This window comes from Triturus cristatus, chromosome 10 (assembly GCF_964204655.1).
Source record: "Triturus cristatus chromosome 10, aTriCri1.1, whole genome shotgun sequence".
NCBI classification, from domain to species: Eukaryota; Metazoa; Chordata; class Amphibia; order Caudata; family Salamandridae; genus Triturus; species Triturus cristatus.
Genome location: NC_140593.1, coordinates 804,152,714 through 804,170,581, shown reverse-complemented (window position 1 = coordinate 804,170,581; position 17,868 = coordinate 804,152,714). Strand labels below are relative to the sequence as shown.

General features: G+C 45.3%; 1 protein-coding gene across 3 annotated transcripts in view; it reads left to right on the top strand.

The window, feature by feature from the left end:
• MAPK8IP3 (mitogen-activated protein kinase 8 interacting protein 3) overlaps positions 1-17,868 on the top strand; it is a 597,532-nt gene that overhangs the window by 366,250 nt on the left and 213,414 nt on the right. For all 3 annotated transcript variants that reach the window (XM_085628367.1, XM_085628364.1, XM_085628366.1), the window contains one exon: positions 5,373-5,468. In XM_085628367.1, coding sequence (XP_085484493.1) covers positions 5,373-5,468 — 96 coding nt within the window. The remainder of the gene's footprint in view (positions 1-5,372; positions 5,469-17,868) is intronic.

The window sequence follows — 17,868 nt, the reverse complement described above, 5'->3', positions numbered from 1 at the left end:
TCTTCCACCTCTCCTTCCAGCCACAGCTTTTATCTAAACATGAAGTCACAGCCCACACTTCCGCATTAACTCATTGTTTTAAAAAATATCACAGCTTCTTTGACTGTGCTAAACAGTACTTTGAGTCTAGAGAGAAGTTCTATTGTTGACTGTGCCCCAGCAGCTTGAAACCTTGGGATCATGCTCTTAAACTGTTTTCGCCTCTGAGCTGTTTCTGCCATCATATTCGAAACACAAAATTATCTGGCATCCTGAACAACTTCAGCTTAATCGCCATGGCCAGTATCCTCTCTTTGATTCTGTAATCCGCAAAGTTCACCAACATGGTCTTAGGATACTTAGCTTGGCCATTGGCCTGAGCTGGGACTCTCTAAGCCTGCATAATTGTCAAGTTCTGATTGAAACCTGGAATCACATGAGCCTTAATACAAATTTCAACCAAGGGTATACAACCAGCGACATCCTCTTTATGCTCTGTTATTCCAGTTATCCGTAGGTTGGACCACCTTTTAAAGTTCTTCATTTACTCCTGCTTATCCACAATATCTCCTTTTCCAAATGTTCAATAACTTCTTCCAGTGAATGAACCTTTTCCTCATACTCTGACACTCTTTGCTCCATTTTATTTAGTCTGGTCGAGAGGTTTCCCAGTTGTAGACACACTATGTTCAGCCGCTCTTTTAGTTCATCTGCTATTTTGGTCTGTGTGATTTTAATTGATTTAACCTCTCTTCGAACCCACTCTAACATGCTCAAAAAGCATGAGGTCTCTTCTCCCCCAGCTGGCTTAGCAATAGTTTCCCCCACAATGTGTGGGGCTCAACTGCTCTTCTTGTATTGTAGTTGTCGCACACTGAATGCCAGGTAGTTGATTCATCGGGTCATCTCTGTTAAACAGAGGGTCAGTACATGAACCTGGGACAGATTCTTTCTTGCTTCTGCCTGCAGATTTGATTCTACTCCCGGTACCATTCCTGCCAACCTGAAATAAAGGGTACTTCTGGGTTCCATCGCATCCTCCTTCAACACTTCCAGAGGGTGAACTCCCCTCCCTGCTATTTTCCAAAAAGTAATCCCTCGCCATTTCCCGAGCCGCTTCTCCACATTCAGCAACCTGTTCTAGCTGTTTCAGCTGCTTTACCTGTACTTGCCACATTTAGATTTCACCCGCTGAGCAAGCTAATATGACTGGGCTTTCCCCAGTGCTCTGGGAGTCTGTTCTAGGCTCATTTCCCACATTCTCTCGGGCCCTGAAAGCCAAGACGGGGAAACTGTTTGACATATTGACAGATATTCCCTGGTCTTCCTCAACAGAGGTATGCACTACAAATACAGCAGCTGTAGCCTTGACATACCCCACAGAAGCTTTCTGCGAGCTCCTGAAATCTTCCAGTGAGAGTTTCCTTTTTGCACTAGAGTGTTTTGATACCTTTATCGATTTGGATAATTAAGTCGATATTATCTTAGGGTAACCTTGTTGTTAGTATTGTAGATATACTGGTCGCATGAAGGGGAGAGAGGGCTCTGCTGATCACTAAGTCCATTAAAATCACATTCAAAGTCACTGTTCCAATGTCAAGTTCAAATGAAGAAGCATTTTCCCCCAATTATTGCCCCATTAATCTCCTCCTCCAGGAACCAGCATGAGAACAGCAGTCTAGGGTTCAATAACAAAAAAAGTGATAATGCTCTCTACCTGGCACTGATGTGTGGTAGCCCTGATGAGCCCTAAGGTCATCACTTCTCTGACAGCTATGTCTCCATGTCTCCCATTCTGTCCTCAGTAATTAAATCCCAGCCGGTTCTCCTAAAATGGCAGTGCACCCCCAATACAAAATCGCAGGGGGAGATTGCAAAGTGCCAGCAACCAAAAACACTAATGCTGATAACGCTGTAGTCAGGTCCACAGCAGGAGTGCCAAGCAGCCTCCAGCGGCTTCTATCTCCCGCTGCAAGAAACACAAGGGCAGGAACAGAACAGTGGAGAGGTGGAGATCAGGGTAGATGGCTGCGATATCTCCAGTCTGATCTCTCGTTGCCATTGCATCTAACCCCACGTTGTCAAAATCAGATACTATCTTAATAGACTTTAATGCCTTTGATACTTCTCAAGGCATCCTCCATCTCCCTCTGAAATTAAACAAAAGAGCATTCATAAAAACCTAAATATTCTGACGGGGGTGTAATAAAAGCTGTCAGAATCATCATGCAGTCTCTCTGGATTTTATGTCGAAAGCTAGGTTAAGAGAAGAAAATACTTTCCCCCAATTTAGCATTGTCATCATTCCTTTAATGTTCAGGATAGAAACTACTTATCCAATGGTATCACTTAGTTCAGTGCGTATAAATCTATGCATGGTTTAATGTCACCTCCAGGTTTTCGTGTTACCACTACTAGGGCCAACCATTCGGTCTCTTCTCCTGCTTCTATAATTCCCTTGCTAATCTTTTTCACTCCTTGAAGATGGTTTTTCTTATTGCCATTGGTACAGTTCTAACTTCAGGTGGAGGATAAGCACCTTATAGTGCCTACTAAGGAGGTTGTGGCTGCAAAACCAAGGTAATCACATGGCTCTGGTGCTGATCTTCCAGTCAGTGCATCAGGATTTGCTCTAGTGGATGGACCTCTCAAGGGTCACTATTCAACATCCACAGGTTCAGACTACCATTGTTGGTTAAACATGCCTCCTTACTGGGTTAGGGTGCTCATCATGTCAACATGACAAAACCGAGCCTTTTGTCCATGTTGGAGTGGTGCCTGCACATAAAAAAGCTTGAGCTGTAGGCGGTCATTCTTGCTCTTAAGGCCCTTCTCCCTTCCATCTAAAGGAGGAAGTCAACATCCAGACTCTGTTGGACAACAGTCCTACCGTCCATTAAATGAACAAACAGGATGATGTGGGGTCCTAGACCCTATATTTGGAGGGAAAGTCTTTATGGACATTTGGGCGGCAATGGGGACTTTTTAGTGTAGCAACCTGTCTTGCAGGCTCCCTCAGAATGATAGCGGGTGCTCTCAGACATGTGCTGCTGGAGGACCACAAGTGAAAGCTTATCCACAAAGTGACAGAAGTGATCTTCTCCAGATTCAGATTTCAAGTCATGAATCTCATTTCCATGGCCTAGAACAGAAAGTGTCCTCAGTTCTGTGCCATCCACTTCCACAGGTATGGATTCTTGGTAAGATGCCTTCAGGTTCAGTTGTTCTCATTTCTTTCTGTGCATATTTATGCCAATCCTGCCTCTGTCCAAAGCTTTGCGAAAAGTACAAGAGGATCTTGCACTGATTATTTTGACTGTTCCAGGCTGGGATAGGAGGATCTGATATGCCCACATTTTGGCCATAACTTCCCCTCCCACACAGTGCATGCTTACCATGAGGCAGAATAATCTGGTTGTCCACCTCAGTCCCAAAACACAACACCTGCATCTGTAGAGATTGAATAGTGCAAACTAGATTCTTTTTAGCTTCCCATTGAGGTCGCTGACTTCATCTTGGCAGTCAGAAAGCCTGCCTTAAAAATCCATCGTTGGAGGTCATTGGGGCAGATTTTTGCAATGATGTAATTCAGAAGGCATTAATACATTTACATCTCACCTGTCTGACATCGTAGGGATTGCATTGTCCATGCACAGCAGGGTTTAGAGGTGGGAATGGTTAAAGGCTACCCAGAGCTCTGTCTGCCTTTATGTACCTTCCTGATCAACCTTCCCTTTTAAATCTCCACTAATGGCACATTTTCTGAAAGGTTTGCTTTACTTGTTCAATTTCACTACTTTTATGGTTCCTCAGTGGGATTTGAACCTTGTTTTGACATTCTTAATTGTATCTCTATTCAAGCCGATGCTCAGTTTATCAGTTCAACTTCTCGCTCGAAAAACAGTTAAATTGGTTGTAATTACTTCTGCTCACAGGGTTGGAGTACTTCACGCCTTTTTGGTTTGTCCGCCCTTCACTAGAGTTCCTAGAGTTTTCTATCTGGATAGGTTGGTCCTTCACAGTTTCACACATTGTATGCCCAAAGTGGTTCCTGCATTGTGTGTGGCCCATCTATTACCCTTTCATCAGTCTTTCCTCCATCCAAGGAGAATGAACTGCTGCATGGACTGAACCCCAGACGTGTGGTGATGTACTATACTAAACACATACAGCAAGAGAGAGTTGATGGGCAACTCTTTGTTGTCTTTGCTGGAGCAAAAAAGGACAAAGCAGTGACCAAATGCACCATTTCATGCTGGGTCATCCTTTGTTTCGAGATCTGCTTTGCCATTGCCAGAGAGAATCGCCAGAGGACATTCGCTCTCATTCCATTAGGGCCATGGCTGGGTTTAGGACTCTTTTCAATGGCATCCCTGTTCCTGGCATCAGCCAGGCAGCTACATGGTCATCTTTGGGTACATTTTCTAAGCACCATTGCACTACCATCATTAACAAGACATTGCACAAATCATCCACCCTTCTTTCTAAAGATTTTGGTTGTATGCCTAACTATCATGGTTGGAATAACATCCTGCAAAAATATTACATCCACAGTATCGACTACACTATATTGTCAAGGTAAGTATATATACGTAAGTAGAGATTTGCTATTCTTTTTTTTTAAACTTTATTTTTTATTTTTTTCACTGAAAAGCAAAATTTACAGATGGGAAAAGAAGTTGTTAATGCAAGAAGTGTGACCAATAGCAAGCATACAAGTACATCAGTGGACAATAAGTAATGTTGCAGGCTTTCCAATAATAAACACAGACTCACATCACCATTACCAACCTGTAAGTACATATGTCTAAACCCCCATAGTCCTGGCTCCGGATGTAAGGTAAGAAAGCAGTTATTAAGGGCCTGATCCTGACCTCCCAGGAGACAGAGCGAGGGCTTCCCCTTCTACGGCTAATTCCAGCTTGTAATACTTCAGCCATGAGATTTGCTATTCTTAATCCTGCATTTTCATAATTTGACAGTATTGCAGAAGCAAGCGGATATTCTAACTCCAATATAGTGGCATAATACCGATTATTCCTGAACAGTCATGTCAGAGATGAGCTACAAAAGCTGGGATTGTGTGTATTCAAAGCACTTACCAGTTTAAAGCTTTATTCAGGCATTTCCATTCATCCCTTTTTTACTTTTTAAGGCTTATAGAAGCTACTTTGTAACCAGCCTAGTATCAGTTAGTAAATGAAGGTGCATGACAGCATGATATTTGTGGTTTTTGCAGCTACCCTATATGCAACATGTACCTGTGTTCCATGCTTCCTATGGATTTCAATGTCTTCTAGACACAATTTGCAAGTCACATCTGTACCCTCGCAGCCCTTACCAGAGTTGCATCCCCCTACTCACGCCGTCACCTTCTTTTGCTTCCTTACCAGCTGAGTCCCAATGGTGGACAGGAGGACACGCGCATGAAAAATGTCCCTGTGCCCGTCTACTGCCGGCCTCTAGTGGAGAAAGACCCCACCATGAAGGTAAAATAATAAACTTTATTGAACTGACAACTGTTTCTTGGCTTCATGCTAGAAGTCAGTTTAACACTGTGCTTAGATGTTTTGTGGTGTCATCCCAGGATAATGCTGTAACTTTGGTATGCTAGTGTTAAGGTCTTTACTATGCAACACTTGGGTCAGGGCTGTATTGTTATAAAACTGTTGCAACTGAAATTGCAACAGTCATTGTAATGGTTATTGAGAAGAGTACTTTTATTTGCCCGTACTCTTGTGAAACGGTGGTCTGCAAGGTATTCCCCTCCCCTTATTTGAAGCTGTGTGAGCTGTGTCCCCTGCATGTCTCATTCTCAACTCACACCGCTAAGTAGATTTGGAATCTGTATTTTGGTTCCACTGCACAGGGCCTGCTCTTATTGCTTCATGGGGAATTTCAGATATGCACTTGGGTTTCTCAATGCTCACCTTCCTTAGTAGATATCCACATTTTCTGTCTGCAATGATTGTGTGCTGATATCCAGTGCTATCCTCTCTGATCTGTGCTCAAATTGCAAGCTGCTCTCTAATGGAATATCTTTTATTCATAAATCCTGCCATGTCATGTTTGACATCTGATTCTGATAAACATTGTTATTAGAATGGAGTATGGGAGACGTGCCCGATTCAAAAACTGCATTTTATAGTATGGAAAGTAGTACTGCAAAAGTCCTATTTAGCTGCTGCAAAATGCAGTTCACAGGCGTGTATATTTTCACTGCTTCTACTGTTTCCATGGAGAGATCTTCATGCATGTGAGTCTACTACTTAACAGTGTAAATGGAAGGGACCAGGTGAATGGCTGTAAAAAGAGGCTTTCTTAATCCTAAAGGGGAGGGGTTTCCAGCAAAGTAAGGAGGGATTTAGGGAGGTACATGTAGCCACCCCGAAAAGAGTAAGCCCGTTGTTCATAATCTGCACTTCTGAAGTTAAAACAGCCAAAAAGGATCTAATGCAGGCGTACATTTTCTCCACCTAGGAGCTAGAGCAAGTCTAGCTCCTCATATAAGTACCCCTGGCACTGCAACATCCCCACATAGAAAATAACGGAGATGGGGACGCAAAATAAAACTCCATGGTAAATAATTGTAAATTAAACAAATTTATTTACAATAATTAGAAATATATATAAATGTGATCTAATGTTAAAACAATTCTCTAAAAACAAAACATATTTATTATATTATTTTAAAATACTTTAACAATCTTTATTGAATTAAAACAAATACATTTATGTTTTATTAAAATATAATTGAACTACTTTTATTTAATTCTATACTTTTATTAATTTTTAATACATAATAAAAAGATATTTTTCTTTTCCTTTAAATGCACATAATGTCTGATGTCATACATGTTAGCGTGGGACATGTTGCACAGATCTTGGTTGAGCCAAGGTGGTGGTCTATTCGTTCACCATACTACAACGATTTACTGTTTTTTTGTTGTATGTTTCTACAGATTGAGAATGTATGTCACTTCCTTTACTTAGAGTACACGAGGGGCATAGGTTTAAAAATAAGCATTCCTTCTTAGTTTTGAAGTGGAATATTTAGTGCAAATGAGGTTATTTGTTCATATAAAGAGTAGATCGGTTATACAGTAATGGGAGCTATATATATTTGATCCACGTGCTCAATAATTTTGCAGTGAACCAGAAGAACTAAACAAGCATTGGCAATGCCAATAGGTCTGGCTTTAAAATAATGTGGTATTGTAACATGAAGCATTTCAAGTAGATAGCATAGTAATAAATAAGTATTTGTGTGGAAGCAAAGAACCGTAGATTAATATTGATGTAGGTAAAAAGATCAGGTGCCCGACCAAAAAATCCATGTAGATTAATGACTGCCCTGCTCCCATCTGTGCTGGTGCCGAAGAAATCACCATAAATTATCTTGTTTTCTAATACACTTTAATAGCATTACACTTTTGTGTATGCCCCTGAAAGTTCAACTTCAGGCATCATGATAAGTAAACAAAATGATCATAGATGTGTGGAGATCAAGCACTTTTTTGTGAAAAGCACACAACGTCTGCCAAATTAAAACATGTACCCCTGGCTCCCAACATGTTGGCAGATCCATAGCCCCTCTCCTGGTGATTCTTTCTCACATAATTGCCAGATCATTAAAAATTGGCCTGGTTGGTCTTCTTTGTGTGGAGGAACCAGCCAAAATGTGTTTTATTAAGAACCAATTCCCAAGCAAGTCATAGATGATATAGAGGGGTAAATGAGGGGAACGTGAGTGCAGAGATTCATCAGCAGTAAAGAGGATTTCATTAAATCTGCCCCACTTGGTGCGTGGCCAACTGCCAAAGAAGATGACCATACACTAACGCCGCTCCAGCTCCGATCACCTGAAACCCCAATAAATCTGTACATATATCAGTACCAACCAAGCCTGAGGGGCGAAGTCCCGACCGGTGTCTGACTGCGGGTGGATCCCGAAGAAGATTGCGGCGGCTGGCAAAGTGAGGCACTCAGATCCCAGGCAAAAGTAAGCCAATGTGAGTGGCGGGGATGTGCGTGTGAAAGATAGCTGCCCGGAGCTGAAATAGACGACACTACGGGGGCGGGTGCCGGAGACGGAAGATCCCTGATGGCTGCACACTTGTGGCGGGCCCGGCCTGCGTCGAGTGGCCAACAATACTGAAACAGCACGGCGGGAGCTGCAAACTCACAAAAGAGTGAGCAATCAAGAAAACTGACCATAGACTGCCGGGTCGGGTCGAAGTGGCCCCGACTCTCACCGGAATCAGCGCCACCAATCCCATATCACAGCTGCAGTGGCTGAATGGCCTTCGGGCCATGCAGACTTAGAGGACCTGAGATAGCAATACTGCTAGACGGCATCTGGCTGGGTGTACAGACTGAGCAAGCCAGAGGGAGCGGTGGACCACCGCAAGTGATAAGCAGCTGAACGGAGAGCCGTGAGTTCAAGAGCCCCCCCCCCACATACAAGTTACTGCCAAGTGCTGCATTGCACAGTTGTTCCCTTGCAACAATTCCTGCCACTGTAGACTGAGTGCCGAAAACAGGCCTACCTATACTGTTATGTGAGACTAGAGGAGACAACACTGTGAGTACTGCTGGGGAGGAGGTGAGCCTAGCGGGGTAAGCCAACAGGCCGATGGGATTGCACTACCAGGCAGGCCGTGGTGAGGCCCCCGGTACACTCCCCCCACCCCACGACAATTGTTTACCTACCAAAATCCCAAGGAACTTTGCCATGTCCGGGAATAAGGGAAGTCGTGGTTCGCACCAGCCTAAGCTGGACAAGATGGCAAGGCTCAAGACCAAACGAAGGGACCAATGTGCAGGCCGATGTACCACAAGCAGCGCATAGCACGCCTCCAGAACAAAACGCTCCTACACTGCAGGACATTCTCTTGGCAGTCACAGCGGTACGTACATCAATCGAATCTCTCACTGACTATGTCTCCATCGAAATCTCCCTCATCCGGGCTGACTTTTGCAAAATGAACGAGCGAATGAAAGAAGTGGAAGAAGTAACCCAGGGCCTAGCTACCACCACCAAGGGACTTAAGAAACAGAGAAATGCAGGCTACCAGTCAGGCATTGGCAGACTAACTAGATGACTACGGAGGCAGGGCCAGAAGGAATAACTTAAGAGTTATTGGGGTGCCTGAGAAAGCGGAAGGTCTTGCCGTGGATTTGTTCATGGAGGAATTAATCATGCAGCGCCTGCAGCCCAAGACTCTCTCCAAATATTTCTCCATTGAATGAGCACACCGAGCACTGGGGGCAAACCCAAACCAGGGCAGCCTCCCAGGCTAATACTTGCCTGTGTTTTTAATCTCGGCAACAAGGATGTGATCCTACAAACCATGTATTGTGCTCCTCCTCTTAAAATTGATAACAGCACCATCATGTTTTTCCCGGACTTTACAATAAAGGTGCAAACACAGCGCAGGAGTTTCCTCGAAGTCAACAAGGCCCTGAGGGAAAGAGCGCTGACATACGCAATGCTATTTCCGGCAAAACTAAGGGTGGAGTCCGAGTGTAAAAATTGGTTCTTCACGGAGCCGTAGGCGGCCTGGGAGTGGCTGAACGGATGGTGGTAGGTGGGAGGCCCGAATAACTCAGACAGACATAGAAGACGAACAGGGAAAGATCGAATTGGTATCATGTCTGACCAAGAAGAGAGTGGCATTACTGACGCAGAGCGAATGGAGAGCGGCCGGTCTGGCCCCGTGTGATTCGGTGTAGGCAGAGATAAGTTTAGAGGCCCAGGTGGAGGACCCAGTAGTTACACATACGAACTTCAAGGCTCATTAAATAACTATGCTACATAAGGGCCCTGGTGGACCTACATGACCGACTGTCAGAGAGAGTACGACCGGGCAATGGCCTTGAGCAGAAATGGCTGAGTATATATTTTGTGAATCTATAAACACAGACTGTTTGCTATATGAATATTTGGGGTCAACGGGGTTGGGGATCCAGATCTGAGGTTCACATCTCCCCCGAAACTGGGAAGGGAGGGCAACAGGCGGTCTGCAAAGTTGGGGTGGGGGTAGTTTAAAGTCCGTCTTGTAGGGAGGCAGGGTGGGGGGGAGGAATTTGCAAGTTGAGGGGGGTTTACTTCTGCTTAATTGCATCACAAAGGTTGTTAACTGGCTACAGCAGCATGCTATCACTGGTTCCCGTCCATTCCGACAGGCATATAAATACCACGACACACAGACATCTCCGCCCCAAAAACACATCGTGGGCAATAGACCCTTTGCAGTCCCTATGCAAACGCAGTGAAGGTCGCCGTCGCCACTGGGAATATAAGAGTTGAGGTGGCACTAAATCTACTCTCCTGGAATGTCAATGGGTTGGGTGATAATCTCAAGAGGGGGGTGGTGCTCCAATACATTAAACGACAGACATCTGACATAATTTTGCTGCAAGAAACTCACCTTGGTGGGAATACCTACAAGGCGCTGGATAGATGGGGATATACGCTCATAGTCCATTCGGGCTTTACTACTAGGTCCAGAGGGGTGGGGATAATTATGCGGAAAAATCTTCAGTTCATAGTGACTCACATGTGCACAGACGAATACGGGCGATTCGCTGCGATGTCGGGGACCTGGGAGGGTAGGCATTTGAATATCCTTTCGGTATACATACCTCCGGCCTTGCATACTGTTACTTTACCAGACCTGAGTAATATAATTCTTGATTTACCAGAAGGCAAAATAGTGATAGGGGGAGACCTCAATATGACTCTGTGAGACCAGATGGATAGATACCAACCCAGGGATACTCCACGAACAAAAAACAAAATGGCTGAATTTTTAGCGGCGGTGGGCTTGACTGATGTATGGCGGATGACTCACCCACATGCACAAAAATGTACTTTCTATTTGGCTACCCATAAAAGCAACTCCCGAATTGAGTACATTTTTACACTGGCAGGTACAGCACACTATTCTACCAAGGTCGAGCACTTAAGCGGTGCTGGGACCGGCCACCAGACGTGCAGCGGCCCCGCACCGCCAATTAGGATGCCACCACCACCCTGGCGGTCGCATTCCACATTTTTTACATTGCGGCGGGTGCTGCTTACAGCAGCACCCGCCGCACTGCCAAAGTGCCATGTTGTGCATTGCCATGCACAACGTGGCAGGCACCGCGTGGTGCGTACCATCTTGCGCATGAAAACGGGGGTACCATAGGTACCCCCCAAGTGCCGGGGGCTCGCAACAGGCCCCCAAAGAAATTCCCCGCCAGCCTTTCCATGGCGACATTGCCGCCATGGAAAGGCCTTTAAAACCACACATACTAATATGGATGGCGGTGCCTGCTAGGCACCGCCCCCATATTGAGGCCCAAGTCTGCCCTTGCCGGCAATCGGAGCGATTGCCGACCGGCGGAAAAGCGGCAGACGCACTTTGCCTCCGCCGTGATACCCCCGCCATTATAATATGGCTAGGGGTAAATTGTGTTGCGATGGTGGGCGGATCGTCACTGCCGGGCCGGTGGTTGCGATCCGCCCGCCATCCTAATCACCCCCTTAGTGAGTACTGCCCCCAACAATCACGATTAGCCCATGGAGCCCACATATCAAGGCCACCCTGGTCAAAGACACCAACCATTACTTCATGGAGAATGTGGAGTTGGTCCAGTCATCACAGGTTATATGGAAGGCCTACCAAGCTGTGATAAAGGGCCGGGCCCTCTTCCTAGCAGTGGGCCATAGGAAAGAGGAAGATAGTAAACTAGTGGAATTAGAAAAGGATATTCTTTCAAGGGAAAAGGCCTTAGGGGGGCACCCGTGATGAGACAGAGAATCACATCTTAAACTCAAAAGGAAAGGATACAGGGAACTAGCAACTGAAACAGCTAGAGGGAAACACAGCACCAAAATATATAGAGCATACGAACAGGGCAACAGGGCTATTAAATTGCTAGCATGGCTGGATAGACGGGAGAGATCGGAGCGATGGATTAGAGTAATACGTGGGTAGTAAGGGTCTTGGTTGAGAGATCCGCAACATATAGCTGACAGATTTGCTGAATGCTATACGCAACTCTACTCCCCCGTGGCAACGGTCACCATGGAGGAGGCAAAGGGGCTCATAGGTGACATACAGATCCCAACACTGACCCCTGAGGACCAGCAATTGCTGGAAGCGGACCTCACCGCAGAGGAAATCACTGCAGCTATACTTAATATACAGTCAGGGAAAGCGGTGTGGCCAAATTGTCTACCAATTGAGCTCCTCAAAATAACAGCATCCAAGGTGGCACCCCACCTCCTCGATATGTACCTCGTGAGTAAAATAGCCAGAGTATTACCCAGAGACCAAAGAGTGGCTTCCATATTTGTGATCCGGAAGACAGGGAAACCAGAGGAGGAATGTACCTCGTACCGCCCAATATCCCTACTAAACGTCAAAGCTAAAATCCGGGCTAAAGTACTGGCTACGAGTCTATTCCCCATAGTGACAAAGCTGGTCTACGCAGACCCGTCTGGATTTATGCCAGGCCGCAACACCGCACTGAATCTACGTCGGCTAAACAGAGTGCTTGCTAGGAAAAGCACTATTAGAGAAAACGCAGACATACTCTCATTAGACGCCCGCATGGCCTTCGACACTGTTGCGTGACCATATGTGTTTGTGGTCCTTGAACCTATGGGCTTAGGGAGGGCATATATTGAGTGGATCTGGCTTCTATATGCTGAACCACTCTCACAGGTGGTGGTGAATGGACTTTCTACGACATTTAATCTGCGCAGCGGAACACGACAGGGCTGCCCCCTATCGCCACTCATGTTCACTCTTGTCCTTGAGCTTCTGGTGTGCTGGATACGTAGAGACCCCTTGATATGGGGATTGAAGTGGGCAAATGAGTGGGAGGACAGAATTTTGCTTTACGTGGACCGCATCCTATTGTACGTTGCCTCCCCTCGAGCCTCAATTAGCAGGATACTCCAGATCTGTTCTAATCACGGTAGATATTCAGTATATACTATCAATTGGTCTAAGTTGGTAGTATACTTGCTTCATGGGCCAGCACCAGCCTTGCGGCTGATTGTGAAGCCATTAACGTCATGCTTTTGCTACCTAGGTATATTCACAAAGGCCGATCCATCGCTCTTTATGAAAGAAACCTTCTGGGCCCTTTGACTCGGCTGCAATGCGATGTCCGACATTGGCGGACGCTGCCTCTATCATTGCTGGGACACGCAGCACTATACAAAATTATGGCTCTGCCTCGGCTCTTGCACACGCTACAAAACACTCCATATTGCGTTCCCTAAATGTATTTTAAAGCAATAGAAGAGGAAGTTAGAAACCTTCTTTGGGATGGGAAGCCACCGCGCATCGTGGGCCCAAAGCTGGTCCGAGGATCGTATGATGTGGGAATTGCTCTGCCAGTTATCCGAAACTAATACCGGGAAGCGCACCTTTTGATCATGAATAAATGGGTATATGGAGTGCAGCAAGACTCAGCGTGTTGGATGGATAAGTGGCGAATGAGCAGTGGGGGAAATAGAGAGGTACTGTACACAAAACCACGGGGACAGGAGCTCACCGGCCCAACTGCCCTCACGGTCGCAATATGGCACACAACAACTACAAAACTAGGCTAGCGCAAACAATGTACATCAATGTCGCCTCTATGGCATGCAGAAATATGGGGCAATTTAAGTAGATGTAGAGGATTCGACAAATGGGATACCATAGGAATATCGCAAGTTGATGACCTGGTAAAGAAAGGGAAAATACTTACGTTTACGGACCTACAAAGAGTATATGAGTTGTCCACAGGCGAAACATTTAGGTACTTACAAATACGACATGCATTAAAGGTAGCAACCAGAGAGGTAGACGAGATCCCGGAGGCCACCCCACTTGAAGACAGCCTGCTCGCGGACCCTATGGATAGCAAAGAAATTTTACTTACTTAAAGAAAAATTATTAATAATCCACCAGACCCGTTGAAGCATCTGTACGAAGGCTGGCAGACGGATCTGGGGGAACTAGAGGAAGAGGACTGGCGTGATGAGCTATTCTCCCTGCGAGAGGTGGCCACACTGTCACAACTGCGGCTGGTCCAGCTGAAAGTGTTACATCACATGCACAACACTGGTCAAGATGGGTTGAAGTAGTAATGCAGAGTGTAGATGGAAATATGGGGGGACGGACATGTTTTACCATACACGCTGGCAATGTCCAATTATCCAGACATATTGGGAGGCTGTTAACAAGGTGGTTGGCGAGGTGTGTGGGGTGGCCCAGACTCTGTCCCCCAGGGTATGTTTGCTTAATAGCTGGGACGACACAGATTTGAATCGCGTGGACCAACTATGGGCTGCCACTGGCTTTATATTAGCGAAGTGTAATATCTTATGCAAATGGGGTGTTTCTGGGTCACCGACAATGGAAGAATGGGAGCGAGACGTTGATTGGTGTACGTTAGCTGAACGGGCGGTCTACATAAACAGAGGATGCCCCCAAAAAATGGGACAAGGTATGAGGGAAATGGAATACGCATAGAGGCATCATCTGCACCTCCCCCTCAGCACAAGGGAACCGGCCAGCAGGGTTAACGGATGAGACAAGTCCTGTCATGGGAGGGGGAGGGGGGAGTGGAACATGGGATGTCCAGTGACTGTAAGACACTTAAATTTCAAGATTTGATGTGTTCACACATGTTTGTACTGTGTTATGCTGTGCCAATAACTCTCAAAATAAAAAGAGTTAAAAAAATAAATAATCTGCCCCCACTTAATGTCATCATTTAGCCCCTCTAGGGGCCAGATGTACGACTGTTTTTTGCCGTTGCAAACAGAAAATCAGCCCGTTTGCAACTGCAAAAAAGGGTCCTGGAATGTACAAACTCTATTTTGCGAGTCGGTGACTTGCAAAATAGCATTTGCGACTCTCACTATTAGGAAGGGCTATCCCTTCCTAATAGCAAGTCACAATGCAATGTAACATTGTTTTGCGACCGCATAACCATCGCAGTTTACCACCTACTTCAAGTAGGTGGTAAACCACTCGTAAACGGGAAGGGTACCCCTTCCTCTTTGTGAGTGGGTGTGAAAATATTTTGTGAGAGCAGGCAGTGGTCCCAAGGACCACTGCCTGCTCTTAAAAAATGAAACAGAAACGTTTCATTTTTCTTTTTTAAATGCATCCCGTTTTCCTTTAAGGAAAATGGGCTGCATAAAAAAAAAAAACTGCTTTATTACAAAAGCAATCACAGACATGGTGGTCTGCTGACCCCAGCAGGCCACCATCCCTGTGAGTGCTGGCCATTCCTAATGGGGTCACAAATAGCACCTGCCTCATGAATATTAATGAGGCAGGCAATTTGCAACCCTGTTCAGAATCGCTAACAGTGTCTGAGACACTGTTGTAAATTGAACTTTGCGATTCAAAAATTGCGAGTCGCAAAGTGACGCAATTTGCAAGTCGCAAAATGTAAGGGTCGTACATCTGGCCCCTAAGTCTACAGCCTGACAAGCAGTGCCTGAGGCAACCACCAAATACACATTTAATAAGAATGCGCTTGGTCGTCGTGGTGAAGCTTCTAAACATTGACCTCTGACCCAAGGTCCTCTTGCAGCCTATTAGTCCTGTTACCCAAGTGGATTTCCTGTCTTAAGTCTACCGTAATAAGTCATCCAAGTGGATCATGATGAGTAAATGCCACTAATATTTACCACATCTGTAGCAATAAACCAAAAAACAATGCTTACATGCTAAACACCTTGCAGGTTTGAACAAATACTTCTGAAGCCAACACACTCTTTGGGTACAGTGCTACAGCAAAGCCTACGCGAGTACTCTTTTGTTTGATAGAATGGGTGTGAACTTAGTAGAAACTCATCCCACCTGAAAATCATGTCATCGGCTATGCCCTCCTCTTTCCTATCAACAGGAATGGTGCACTCAAAAGTAAAGAAACAAAGAAAAAGAGACATGGGGGACAGGATACAATGACAGAGGAGAAAGGCAGTGCTGAAAATGGGAGAAAATAGGTGAAAAAAGCAGGAGCCCAGGATAACATTGAATGGGGCATATGAAAACAGTGCAGGAAAGCATCAGAGTCTGGAACAAGTGAAGATAATAAAAGAATGAAGACATGGGTACAGCTGTATTCTTCTATGTGATGTTGGCAGGAATGATGACTCAGATGAGGCTGAAGTATTATACTACGTCCCTGCCTATGACAAGGGTTCTGGATCTTGTGTTTTTCTCCACTTTCTCTGAGAGATCATGGGTGTAGTGTTGCGAGACTATGTGTGCTAGGACCCTTGCGGTTCTGCAGACTCAATGGAGGAAGTACGTAACTTGCTGGGATGTATTAAAGGTATGGTTATTAACAGTTATGATGTAATTAGAGCAGTGTGTGATTGTATGCTGAGGAATAAAGATGGACAATCCAGAGCTCCGTGTGGCATATTCATTTGCATGGTTCTGGGGTGGGGAGGAGACTACAATGGCCATTATTGAAGTGAAACATGCTGAAGGCTTCTCAGGAATTTTGTTAATATTCTCTTTCCTTCACAGTGGTCCACAGACGATTTGACACCAAGCACAGGCCAAGAATTAATCAATTCAGTTGGGTGACCATGCATCACCGTGTGCAATCTTTCATGGTGATTGCAGTTCTCAGCTCGTGCAAGGGTCCTACATTTCTGATGAATACTTCCACTTGTAGATTCCTCACATTTTGAATCCTCCCAGGTGCCAGGCAGGATTTGAAAAACATTCCATAACGTCCTTGTACTGGCAGGTACCTCCCATCATTCTCCATCACACTTCCATCATGCCTGCACATGATGATACAGAGCCACATACTGGTGTCGCCCCTGCAAACTGATATTAATTAATTTTTTTCTGCACCTTTTGATGCGGGTCTGGAGCTTTGCTCCCCTGATTTCAGTTTGATTTAGTAATTTTTTTTTAGACTTACTACAGTTGTGGCTGGGTAGCAGGCATGTTACTACCAAACAGTTCTGTCACAACCATTTGCCGGTCACGGACTGACTGACTAACTGACTGAATATTTGTAAAGCGCGCTATTGCTGAGGCGTCTTGGCTCTGAGGAATGTGAAAAAATGGAACAGCAGGAAAGATTAGAGTTGCGTAAAGAGCCAGGTTTTTATGTTTTTCCTAAACAGCGTCCGGCAGAACTGAAGTCTTACTTGGACGGGTAGGGAGTTCCATAACTTAGGTGCTTGGAATGAAAATCGTTTTCCTCCCCATCTTACTCTTTTTATCCTCTGAAGATGTACCAGTCCAGTGTCAGTATTTCTTAGGCAGCGCGGTGGAGCATACTGAGGGAATAGAGATTGTATGTCATTTGCCCCTCCTTCATAAAGGGCTTTATGAACTAGGCAGTGGGCTTTAAACTCCACCCGCCGTCTCACTGGAAGCCAGTGAAGTTGCTTTATACTAGCGGAGGAGTGGTGGTGTTTGGGTAAACTAAGCAGTACTCGTGCTGCTGCGTTTTGAAGTGATTGGAGTTTAGTGAGCTGCCTTGTGCCAGCTCTTAGGTAGAAAGCCTTACAATAGTCTATTCTCGATAGAACTAAAGCTCCTACCACTGTTTTCGTCAGAGAGAAAGGAATGAAAGGAAGGATCTTCCATAGAACCCTCAGTGTGAAGAAACAGGCTGAAGCCACTTGGTTTATCTGAGAGGCACGTGTTAGATCTTTGTCAATCAGGAAGCCAAGGTTTCGAGCCTTGGGCAACGGAACTGGGCATGTTCCGGCTTCGATGGGCCACCATGATTGGCTCCAGATCGATGCTTTCTGACCAAATTCTATAATCTCAGCTTTTTCAGTGTTGAGTTTTAAGAAGTTGGTATTCATCCAGGACATTAGCGATGTAAGACAATTACGAAACC